The 11,291-nt window shown below is 55.8% G+C and overlaps 6 protein-coding genes across 6 annotated transcripts; 3 read left to right on the forward strand and 3 right to left on the reverse strand.

Annotated features, from left to right (window-relative positions):
• Positions 1 to 117: 117 nt before the first annotated feature.
• On the reverse strand, positions 118 to 1,345 carry IWZ02DRAFT_463041 (VIT family-domain-containing protein). Its single transcript, XM_066768320.1, has 3 exons — positions 1,081 to 1,345; positions 739 to 1,033; positions 118 to 689 (listed from the first exon to the last, which is right to left on the reverse strand). The coding sequence occupies exons 1-3, from the start codon at positions 1,196 to 1,198 to the stop codon at positions 167 to 169; spliced, it is 936 nt and encodes a 311-aa protein (XP_066618385.1). The 5' UTR covers positions 1,199 to 1,345; the 3' UTR covers positions 118 to 166.
• Positions 1,346 to 2,082: 737 nt separating this feature from the next.
• IWZ02DRAFT_485266 (phosphoesterase family-domain-containing protein) lies at positions 2,083 to 3,848 on the forward strand (the record flags this gene model as incomplete). The annotated part of the gene is made up of 3 exons (XM_066769215.1): positions 2,083 to 2,214; positions 2,265 to 2,357; positions 2,404 to 3,848. The coding sequence occupies 3 exons, from the start codon at positions 2,083 to 2,085 to the stop codon at positions 3,613 to 3,615; spliced, it is 1,437 nt and encodes a 478-aa protein (XP_066618386.1). The 3' UTR covers positions 3,616 to 3,848.
• On the forward strand, positions 3,844 to 4,808 carry IWZ02DRAFT_101276 (uncharacterized protein). Its single transcript, XM_066761246.1, has 2 exons — positions 3,844 to 4,171; positions 4,238 to 4,808. The coding sequence occupies exons 1-2, from the start codon at positions 3,925 to 3,927 to the stop codon at positions 4,732 to 4,734; spliced, it is 744 nt and encodes a 247-aa protein (XP_066618387.1). The 5' UTR covers positions 3,844 to 3,924; the 3' UTR covers positions 4,735 to 4,808.
• A 1,078-nt stretch (positions 4,809 to 5,886) lies between these two features.
• IWZ02DRAFT_436909 (uncharacterized protein) lies at positions 5,887 to 6,756 on the reverse strand (the record flags this gene model as incomplete). The annotated part of the gene is made up of 1 exon (XM_066766576.1): positions 5,887 to 6,756. One exon carries the CDS (start codon positions 6,754 to 6,756, stop codon positions 5,887 to 5,889), a length of 870 nt encoding a protein of 289 aa, XP_066618388.1.
• A 910-nt stretch (positions 6,757 to 7,666) lies between these two features.
• Positions 7,667 to 10,038, reverse strand: IWZ02DRAFT_485268 (glucosyltransferase). The gene is made up of 5 exons (XM_066769216.1): positions 9,760 to 10,038; positions 9,618 to 9,706; positions 8,987 to 9,567; positions 8,801 to 8,938; positions 7,667 to 8,752 (listed from the first exon to the last, which is right to left on the reverse strand). Exons 1-5 carry the CDS (start codon positions 9,868 to 9,870, stop codon positions 7,854 to 7,856), a joined length of 1,818 nt encoding a protein of 605 aa, XP_066618389.1. The 5' UTR covers positions 9,871 to 10,038; the 3' UTR covers positions 7,667 to 7,853.
• Positions 10,039 to 10,115: 77 nt separating this feature from the next.
• IWZ02DRAFT_385692 (DNA replication complex GINS protein psf2) lies at positions 10,116 to 10,992 on the forward strand (the record flags this gene model as incomplete). The annotated part of the gene is made up of 2 exons (XM_066765421.1): positions 10,116 to 10,229; positions 10,372 to 10,992. The coding sequence occupies 2 exons, from the start codon at positions 10,116 to 10,118 to the stop codon at positions 10,990 to 10,992; spliced, it is 735 nt and encodes a 244-aa protein (XP_066618390.1).
• Between the last annotated feature and the right edge of the window lie 299 nt (positions 10,993 to 11,291).

An 11,291-nucleotide genomic window follows, 5' to 3' on the forward strand; every position in this document is an offset into this window, starting at 1 on the left:
GATTTATCATTCGTGGCAGCATGGCTGAAGCTGTCCGAGCGTGTAGCGATATTGCCAGGAGGATTCGTGCGTGGAGTACGGTAGGTAGTTATGGTGTTGTGAGGAGAGAAAGAGCTGGGCCAATCAAGAAGCAGGAATTGTCATTACTCATCAGGGTGTCTCTGCATCAAGACCTGTGCCCCCCCGAATCCTTTCCAAACGCGTGGACGAGACCCATGGCCGCCAGCGCCGCCGAACTCCCCACAATCACCATCTCGATGCCGCCTTTGGTCGCACTCCATTTGTTCCTCCAGCCGGACCAGCCTTGCACCACCGCTGTCTTGCCGTAGCCAAACACGAACAGCGCAAATGCCATAATGCCTACGGACCAATACAGCCCAAGCCGGACAGCATGCTCAGGCACGAAAAAGTAAGGAATGAGAGGAATGAATCCGCCTATGAAATAGCCTAGCGCAATGGTAATGGCGCAGGTGAATGCTCGGTTTGCAGGCGGCTCGGGGAGGGAATGTTCGAATTGCATCAAGAAATCAACCAGCTTCGGCGACGTTGAAAGGTGCGCCACGATGGGGTCTGTGAGCGGCTCTGGCAAGTCAAATGATGACAAAATCGTTGAAAGCTTGCCGTTGACCTCTTGTGGACTCTGAGCGACTTCCGCCTGGACTTGGGCTTTTGTCGCCCGGTATGACTCTCTGCCAACCGAGTCACTATCTGGAGCTCCAGACGGGGAGATGGACCTACGACTCGCTTTTGGCTCCAAGATATCCACCGAGGCCCATGGATATGGCTCCAGCTGTCAATTCAGCCAGACCGCCATATATCACCACGTCAGTCTTTCCGAGGGCCGAGAGGCCAGCTGTGAGAGCAAAGGGGACCGTCAGGCCATCGGAGAGGCCAATAATGACGTCTGACATGACTCGGACATCGACGCGGAATCGACTTTCATCAGCGTCTTCCTCTCCATTTTGTGACAAAGGTTCAAGTTGCTTCTCGAGGTCTTGAGGCTCGACACAGGGCAATGTGGTTGTATCCTCGTCTTATGGCCGTCAGAAATTGCCACCAGTGGAAAGACTCCAGACTCACAGAATTGACGGTAAGCTGGTGGACTGGATACTGGACTGTCGACATCGACTGGCATGTAACTTGGCGCCGAGATGTCGGAAGACGTGCGGAACAGTTTGTTTTTCAAAAACGAGGCCATGTTGTGAGTTTCAAAAGATCAAGAACAGGTGGAAAAGAGCATGTGAACCATTTCTTTTAACACGCACGCGTCCATTGACATGGACTGGCCCAAAAGATACATGTACGCAATGTCTCGGTTGCGACGGCCACCAATGGCGGCGCAGACAATCAATGTCATCCTATCGATTGCCCATGCTCATGCCCCCACCGTGGGCGACGGACTGCAGAAGCACCTGTGCTCGACTGCACGTACCTGCATCCATGTGGCTAGACACCAAGCAGTTCTCCCTTTTCGTCTCTCCCGTCCTCGGCAAAGCTTAGCAACCTCCGGCGATCCACCTTGCGCACTTTCTTTCAACCTCGACCCAGCCACCAGCTCCCACTCTCTCCAACCACATTTCCCAGACCTCACACGTGCAAATCGCCATCATGCTGTCTCTGGTGCTACGGAATCTGCCTGAGAGTGGAGCCATGCAGCCAAGAGGTCACTGACTGTGTGCCTGTATCGCAAAAATCCCCCACGTGCTCTGATACTGGTGCTTCTAGCCTCGCCTGAGCAACCACACGCGACACCTACTTGCCCTTTTGGATGCCATTTTTGTAATTGACGACTCTCAACTGGCCCTTTGGTTCCGCTTTATCCGCCGGCACCTTCCTCTCGTAGTCTACTGCCATGTTGCCCAACGCGGAGACTTGTCTGTGTTTGTTTTTCTACCATCCGAGGGTGTATTCTCATGACTTGCAAACTTTTTCTCTTGCAGAAGTGGCATGAAATGCCCCACTGGACGTGTACCGATGTCTTCTCAGTTGTGTGGACTCTCAGGGGGTATTTGGTATAAAGTGACAATTCCCAGGAGTGCAGTCTCAAGCAGCGTTGCCAATTTGCTCCTTCAAGCCAGCAACATGAGGTCTGCCGTTGTCAACACCCTTGCCACCGGTCTCGCTCTGGTGTGCCTGTCTTCAGCTGCTCCGATTGTAATTCATGGCTCTTCCACATCGAACTCGAGCGGCGTTTGGCAATCGCTCAGTGGGAAGGTGAGAAAAACGCTTTGTGGCACCTGAACCACCTGTTGACAGTGTCTTAGATCAAGCATGTGGTCTATCTCATGATGGAGAATCACTCGTTCGATAATATCGCAGGATACTGGGACTTTCATCCAGACATTGACAATCTCAGAGTATGCTGCCGAATCATTCGTGTAATCAAACACTGACAGCCCTTAGAACATCAGCTACTGCAACAACTACACGAACCCAAAGTGGACCGTCTGGAATGAGCCCATCTCCATTTGTGCTGGTCCTTATGAAAAAGAAGTGCCGCTCACGGACCCTGACCACAACTTTGCTGGCACGTCTTATGAGATTTACCAAAAATGGGAACCGACCAACGAAGATGAGCCAAACATGCTTGGTTTCATCGACCGGCAGTCTGAAAAATACAGTGCCACGCCGGGGGATAGCGCTTTCGTCATCAAAGCGTACAGCGAGAAGAAGAGCCAGATGCTGGCAACTCTTGCGCAGAACTTTGCCTTTTTCGACGCCTACCACGCCGAGCACCCTGGCCCGACCAACCCGAATCGACAATTCGCAACCAGTGGTTCAACCTGCGGTATGGTCGACAACACGGACCAGGCGGCAGGCTGGTATGCCAATGTGACTGGAACAACTTGCGCAAAATCCGTCTTTGAAGCTCTCAGCGAAAAAAACATCACCTGGAAAAACTACTACGAGACCGACATTGTCGACGCCTTCATGTACGAGTGGGTCCAGGACAATGCAATGGGGCGCCTGGTCCATTCTGACGAGTTTTACTCTGACATTGCCAACGGAACGCTGCCAGCCTTTTCCTACTACAACCCTGAATGCTGCACCATTGACTCGATGCACCCAACCAGCAACATGGCAGCCGGGGAGCAGCTCATCAAGCACCTCTACGACGCAATCCGCAACTCGCAGTACTGGGACAACACTCTCATCATCATCAACTTTGACGAGCACGGAGGCTTCGCTGACCACGTTTCCCCGCCGTACAACATTCCTGCGCCCGAGGATGCCATTACCTTTGACGGCGAATCCGACGGCCACGACGTCACGTACGACTTTACACGGCTGGGCGTGCGGGTCCCCGCGTTTCTGATCTCGCCGTGGATTGCGCCCAACACGCTGATCCATAATGAAGGCACCAGCTACGCCAACAACAGCGCCTACACGCACACGTCCGTGCTGCACTTTTTGCAGGAACTGTGGGGCTTGGAGGGCCTCAACAACCGCGTCCAATGGGCCAAGACGTTTGAGTATATCTTTCAAGACACGAAGAGGGAGGATGCGATTGACAGGTTGCCGGTTCCCGAGTGGATTGGTGGCAGCGAGGAGTCGCAGCCGGATCCTTTTTACAAGCTCAACCAGCCGTATAGCTATTATGAGAGCTTGGGGTAGGAGCGTGCACGAGTGGATGAATTGTGAAGGTAGATGAAAAAGATTTGGTACGTGGGATTTTGCACGCTTCCTTTCTGAAGCATTGAAGAAGACGGTGATGATCAGGCGGCGCCGTTGTGGACCCTTCCCCACGGGGTAGCAGCACCAGGGCTCAAACTTGTCCAGATGCGGTTAGCTCCCGTGCCTGCCCAAAACACCAAGCTATACAGCGATTAAACGCGAACGTTTCATTTCCCAGGCCCAGTTCTCCCACTACCTTCACGCTCCTTGATACAGACAATCGCTCTTTTGACATCTTTGCCGGCCACCATGTTTCTCAAGTTAGTCCTCGTCGCTCTCTGCGCAACTTTCGCACTGGCCCAGATGGCCAATGCCGACACTCCCGCCTGCGTGCTCGCCGTCGTCGGGCAGACCATGAATCCGGCCAACATGACGGACATTTGCAACGACAGGACCATGCACGACAAGCTGCAAGACAGGTGCAAGGAGCAAGACCAGGTCAAGGCGGGCTTGGACACGTTCTCATCCGTCTGCAAGAACAATGGCATCACTGTCCGTGAGTAACATTAGCGCGCGCTTTATGCTGTTTGCTTGTGTCGTTGCGTTGCTTATTGGCACGTAGCTATTAACGAGAAGACGTCGACATCTTCCACCTCAGCCTCGAAGACTGCCACGTCCGAGACTGCTACGTCCAAGACTGCGACGCGCGAGACTGCTACTTCAAAAACTGCTTCGTCCGAATCTACTTCGTCCAAATCTGCTTCCAAAACTGCTTCTGTCAAAACTGCTTCCACCTCCAAAACTTTATCGAAGATTGCTAATGCCACCGCTTCCGCTTCAGCCTCCCAAACCGAATCTTCCAAGACTTCTTCCAAGACTTCTTCCAAGATTTCTTCCAAGACTTCTTCCAAGACTGCCACCGCTTCCGCAAGCGAGTCGGCTACCAAGACGGCGTCTGAGACGGGAACGGCTGCTACGGGTACCGAGAGCGCCGGCGCCACGTCCACGTCCACGTCGATGCCGTCGGCCGGCCGCGAGCCGTACTATGGCACTGTCAATGTTGTTCAGACAATACTCTTGTCACTGTCTGTTGCCATGACCTTGCTTATCGTCTGGTAGGCGGCGCGCCCGTGCGTGCTGCTGCCCTCGAACCGCAGTGTCCTCGTCAAAGTCACTTTCTGGGCCGAACCGAATTACGACAGTGCCGCACACAACTTCTTGCGTTGGAGCAACAACTTCCTTGGCCCCAGTACATCGATTTCGGTTTCAAAGCGCGCCTGTTGCGGTACTGCTCCTCGTCGTTCCCAACTCAAGATCAACACCCTGTTTTCTGCGCTCACGCACAACGTCAAGTTCCGGTACACCAGAACGAGCAAAAATCATCAGGAGCTTGATCCAGACCTCCTCTTCGGTGTCTGCATCCCCTCTACATTTCATCTTCGAGCCGCAATGGTAGCGGTCAGTCGTGGAAAGCCAGACCGTGCATAGCAGAGCTAGAATGCATGCCGCTCGCGACTCTTCTCTATTGCGCCTCTCCTTTGGGACCCTCATTTCGAAATTCGGTGGAAGATTGCGGTCGCAGCGCAGCACTCGCGAGGGCTTGAAAATGTAATTACAGATACCTAAATCCAACACGGCTCAACGCCATCCCATCCAGATGCCGTCTCACTCCAATCGGTGAAGTGCTCGTCTTGGAGATATTCTCCCAATCTCGAATTTTGTCATTTCGCGTTAAACACTCCTGATGTCAGTCGTCAATGACACGCGGACCCTGGGATCTAGCCCGCCATTACAGACTCCTTCCCCCCTCCACCACCAGTAGTAGCAGACAAAATGAAGAGCAAAGGGTAGAAGGCAGCACAGGGTCAGTCAGATTGGCCAGGACTTGAGAGCCTGGGACTTGCCATGGTAGTGATATTTGATCCACGACATGCTTTCCAACTGAGCCACCGATCCGTAATCATTCCGGGTCGGTGCTGTACTGTATGCTGGGATAGGGTTGATGTGTCATATGCTCATGTTTTTGGCGAGATGCGGGAAAGGACGGGATGGTGTCGAAGCGCTCTAACTCAGTCACTCACTCACTTGCTTACCCAATATCTCTCGTCTGTGTCGGGCGAATTATCCTTCTTCAGACGAAAAGAGCAAAAGAGTTGATTCAACTCCACGATTCATGACCAACCAACCATGCCTTTTCTCTCTGTCTTCTCATTCGCCCGCCCGTCAACATACTCGTTTCCCTACCTACATGTCGATGCCTCCTCCACTGCCTCACACCAATCTCCCCAACGCCCTCGCGTCGCCAATGCCAAAGTCCTCCATGTTCTTTTCGCCTCCCCGCTGGGCACCGCCCGCCACCTTGACGCCTGCGCGCTTGGGGGCTCGCGGCGGTTTCTTTGCTTTTGCTGCTGCGGCACTGTTCCCGCTGTTCGCGGCCGCTGGTTTTTCTTGCTTGTCGTTATCCATGTCTCTCTTCTCGCGCTCCCTCTCCTGTTCAAGCCCAACCTCCACATCGCCCATTGTGACCTCAACCTCGAGCTCGAGCTCGAGCGCCTCTGCCTCCGCCTCTCCAGCGCCCTCTCTTCCGTGCCGTGCCTCACGCTCCTCGCCCTCACCTTCCCTCGTCTCTTCCTCGCCACCACCCCTCTCCCCAACCAACCCCTCCACAACCTTCACCTTCGCCCGCGCCCTCCTGTATCGATCATCAAAATCCGCCACGCCATCCTCCGTATTCCTTGTCTCGAGCGACGCCGCCTCGGCCAGCGCGTGCAGCGCGTGGATCTGTGTGCGGAGGCGGGGGTGTGGAGGGAGAGCGGGCAATCTGACACCCTTCCCCTCATTCTTATCCTCCCCCTCCCTCCTCTCCCGCCGATTCCTCCTCGCGTCGTCGTCGTCGTCGTCTACCAAACGCGCCCCCCACACCCCCGCCCTTCCACCCAACCTTCCCATGGCGAAAAACTTGTCGAATCCTTTCTCGAGACCGAAGACGCGGCCTTCGATGCGGCCAGCGCGCGTGCCGTCGGTGCGGCCGAGGCTGAAGCCTTCGTTGTAGTAGATTGATTCGAGGTTTTGGGGGTGGATGAAGGGGTCGTCGTCGTCGGGGGCGTTGAGGTCGAGGGTGGTGGCGGTGGGAAATGGCATGGTGGGTGCGTGGGTGAGTGAGTGCGTTGGTTGCGTGTGTGTGGTTGGGAGGTGTGGTAAGGTATGATTGAGAAAGTGAGTAGGTAGACGGCGGAGAAGAACGAATGAACGGTCGGTCGGTCGGTCGGTCGGAAGAGAATACAGTGCTCGTTATGCGAGGGCTCTGAAGGATAAATGGACGAGCGGGCCGCCCGCCGACCGTCGGGAGCGATGGATCGGCGACAGGGATGGCGCGCGGGATCGGCTCGGACTACCCAGTGTAGCTGGCTGGTCTTGCGCAGGGCTAGCTAGCTGCTCTAACTTCAGCTGTGCAAACGGCGCTGGCTACATGCATATGTTGACAGTTACGACTGGAACTACATGGGTACATAGCCTCGAGACGCTCACCGCTCAAGCTCAGACTCAAGCTCAGACTCAAGCTCAAGCAAACGCGCCAGGAGCCACGGCAGCCAGCCAGCCAGCCACCAGAGCAAACAAATGGATTCTCCCCAAGCGCCCGCCCATAGCGAACAACCCAATGAGAAAAAGAAAAAGGAAAAAAAAAAAAAAAAAAAAAGGCAACGCAATCAGACTTCGCGTCAGCCCCCGATAGTGCTAAAGGGGCGACACAGTGACGGCGCGCGCATGAGCAAGCCCAGAGGCGCGCGCCGTCCGGGTGCAAAAAGTGGCTAACCAAGAAGGAGTCCGTAGACTCGGTTCAGTGGTCAGACTGAACAGAACAGATACTACACTTGATCTAAGCCAAATGGCAAAGAGGAGCTGGAGAGGAAAGGAAGAGAGGGCTAGGTTGGGACGCGGGCGAGGCGGTTTTTATAGGCGATGGGGTGATGTCGGATGTGGGCGGCCGTGACTCATTCACTCACTCCAGTCACTCTGCGCCTGCTGGTGCGCCTGCTGGCTGGCTGATGGAAGGCGGGCAGGCGGGCAGGCGGGCAGGCGGGCAGGCGGGCAGCTCGCCACGGGTGCGAAAGGGCAGGTGATCCGATTCGGTCCATTCTGAACTACCTAGGTACATACATCCGATGTATGTGGTTCCACTCCTCGTCCGGAACGGTGGTTGGCTACAAAGGTGCAGGTACGGTACCTACCCACTCTACCTACCACATGAAGCGCTGCACGCTGCCGGGCTCCTGCTGCCACTCAAAGCCCCAGTTCAGAAACACGTAGCCGGTCGCCAGATTGACGAGCAGAAACCATGCCGTCTCGACCCACAACCACGTCTCATGTGCCGCCGCCGGCATTTGCGCAGCTCCCTTGCCATCCGCCGACCCTTCTCCCTCCCTCTTCTTCTCCTTGACCTGCAGCACAACGCCGCCGCCCTCCGTCTCGCCAATCGGAAAGTGCAGTCGCCACATGATCCACGGCACGATCAAGTAGCGCGGCTCCACCAGCGGCGCCGTGACGAGATTGAGCGCCGTCGTCGCGAGCCATACGAGCACGAACGAGACCTGGCAGCCCTCCTCGACCAGGTCTTCCTTTGCGACGTCCTTGGGCACGACGACTTCTTTGCGGCCTCCTCCTTGCTGCGAGGCTGCTTGCTTCTTTTCTTCTTCTTCTTCTTCTTCTTCTGCTGCTGCTGGCGTGAGGGCGAGGCGTGCCGGCGAGCCTAGCGCTTGAATTACGACCCATCCGCCTAGAATATATAGTGGTGCTGCGAGGTACTTGAGCAGCGGGTACAGGCGCAGGATGCGGAACACGTAAAAAACGTAGTGCCGGTTGTCGGCGAGGGTGAAGGGGTGGATGATGGTGTTGAAGTGGACAATGACCGCGGCTACGAGCGTCCATGCGGCGAGCACGCTGACACGGGCCAGCAGGTCCTTTTGGCCCGGAGTGGTCCACGACCGGAAGCGTGCAGGGAGAGCGGTTGCGGGGACTAGGGAGAGGAGGGCCGAGATGATGGAAGGGGCGAGGATCGGGAAGGAGAAGAAGAGTATGTAAGGCCAGATGTAGAGCATTTGCGGGAGGTGGAGCGTGGCAATGTGATTGGATTTGTCGCCTGGAACCGTCAGTCTGATCCAGGGGTTGATAACGCCGGCTGACTTACCCAGAACTACTCCGCCGTTCCACACGACAAACGACGCAAACAGGGCAATTAGAAAGGCATAAGGGGCGACTGCAGCAATGACGGCGGCCGGGTACCGCAGAGCCGCAATGCAGAGAGAAAGCGTCGTCTTGACATAGTCTGCTTTGCATCAGTATGGCATCGCCGGCAAAGGAGCATGTGACGGACCATCTACAAAGGCAAAGCGCACTGGCTTGTCATAGACGCTCATATTCATTGCACTGATGCGCAACACGTCGAGAATCATGTCCTGCCTTGCTTCCTCAGGGGGTGGGTGAGCAGACTTTTTGAGCGCCTGAACAACTGCCAGTCCCGCAGGAAAGACGGCAACCCAAAAGATGTTGGTCTGTCTGAAGAACAGAGCGGCGACACCAATCAAGATGGTCATGATAGCCGAAGTCTTCTTGCCATACTTCTTTTGCTGAGTTTTGAGGGCGTAATGGTAGCTCAAGAGGACAAAGAGAGTCGAGGGCACGTCGGTATAGTACAGTCCGAGGAAGAAGAAAAGGGGCGGAAAGAGACAAATGTTGATGGCAGTGTGGATGGCGCTTGTGAAGAGGGCGACGTCTCTCTTGTTGTACGCGAAGTTCGTCGGCGAGGCGTTTCTGGTCTTGAGCAGGCCGTAGAGCCTCGTGAGGATGGAAAAGGAAATTTGCGCAATGAACAGGGCCAGGGAGCAATTCAGAGCGCGCAACATGAAAACATCACAGCGACCCGTGATTTTGAATACGACGTAGGACAGCAGATATCTCGAAGAATCAGCAAAGGAGCTTTCCACGCATGATTCTGACAGACGTACAATCCGGGAGGCGTGGTGATTTTAGGATCCCATTTGCCAAATTCGCCCGCGCAGTACGCTTGGGCTTGACCGACGTGAAATACCTCGTCCTAGTTTTACATTGGTCAATGCTTTCTTCCATGGCTAGGTAGTTCACACTCACGAGATATGGCTCGGGCACCCTGTCCGAAACCTTGGACAGCCATTCCCACGACGGAATCAGCAGCAGCGTGAAGCCCAACGCCAGGGCCTTGAAGACGGCAGGCGGGTTCATGACGACACAAGACGGACCTGTCAATTGACTCCAGTCGTCCCAGAGCAAGAAACGCACAACCCGTCGCGAAGAAGAGGTGGATCAGCAATTGCCAGCCAGCCAGCCAGCAGAAACACCACGGAATGCGTCTCGGCAAAAGGCCGGCGGACGGACCACAGGCGCGTCAACCGTCGACTCGTCGCGTCTCCCCACAACTGCGCGCGCAACTATTTACATACCTATCTACTTCACGTACTGCACGCACCATGGCGTTACCGCTGCCGCCGGGGCTGACGCCGCCCGAGATAGCCTTTCTATGCGAGATGGAGCTCGTCACCGTGATCCCGCGGCAGAAGCTCGAGAGTCTCGAATTGCTAGGAGTGAGTTGACCCCACCAACCAACCGACCAACACCAGCAGCCGCAAAGTACGTCCTCATCACCACGCACACGTCCACACACACCCACCCACACCCAGTCAACACAGCCGCCATGCTAATCACCCTCCTCTCGACGCATCGCAGGGCTCCACAACACCCCTCACACCACCGCACCGCGCCAACATCCCGCTCTGGCTGGCCCTGGTACTAAAGCGCCAACGCCGCGCCAACATCGCACCCCCGCCCTGGCTCCACCCGGTCGCGCTGACCGCCATCCTCGAATTCGAAACCGAACACAGCAAAGAAGCCTTCTCGCCGGCCCCCAAACCGCCCGCCGACACGGCCGACACGACGTCGCCGCCCTTCCTGCCCAGCTCGACCGCCGACGCGCCCGCCGACGCACTTCCCTACCACTGGCTCGAGCTGGGCGAGTTGCTGCTCGAGGCGGCGCCGGATGATTTTGATGATGCCAATGCGGTGAGGAGGTTGATGCGCGATTTGCGGGAGGTGCGCATGGCGAAGCTGAGGGCGGGCGTGGACGTGTTGGATGCGGCCGGTGGGATCAAGATGAATGGCGTGGGTGGGATGGAGGTGGCCGAGGGTCGCAGCTTCATTGGTGGTGTGGTGGATGGGTTGAGGAGGATTGGCGCGTCGAGAGAGCAGGCGAGGAGGGAGCGGGAGAGCGATGAGAGGGAGAATGGATACCCTGGGAGAGGAGGGTTTGATGATGATGATGATGATGATGAGGAGGAGATGGATATGTGAGAGGTCGTCGAGGGGGAAGAATTGGAGAGGAGTCTGGCTGGCTGGCTGGCATGGTTTGGCGTATTGGATCTTGTGAGGACTTCGGACTGGCTGGCGGCTTCGTCGATACTTTTATTGAGATACCTCGGACGAAACTCAACTGATTGGGCATTTGAACTATTCTCAATCTTTGAAAACCCTAACCACATTGGTACTCCAGACGGCGCCAAGAGGAAATGAAGCACAAACCCTCTCTCAAGCTCGACGAGCACAACAGCATCGATTCAACAAGGGCGAGAAGTCCATGTTGGCCATGGCAA

This window comes from Phyllosticta citriasiana (assembly GCF_038021145.1).
Source record: "Phyllosticta citriasiana strain CBS 120426 chromosome Unknown IWZ02scaffold_17, whole genome shotgun sequence".
NCBI classification, from domain to species: domain Eukaryota; kingdom Fungi; phylum Ascomycota; class Dothideomycetes; order Botryosphaeriales; family Phyllostictaceae; genus Phyllosticta; species Phyllosticta citriasiana.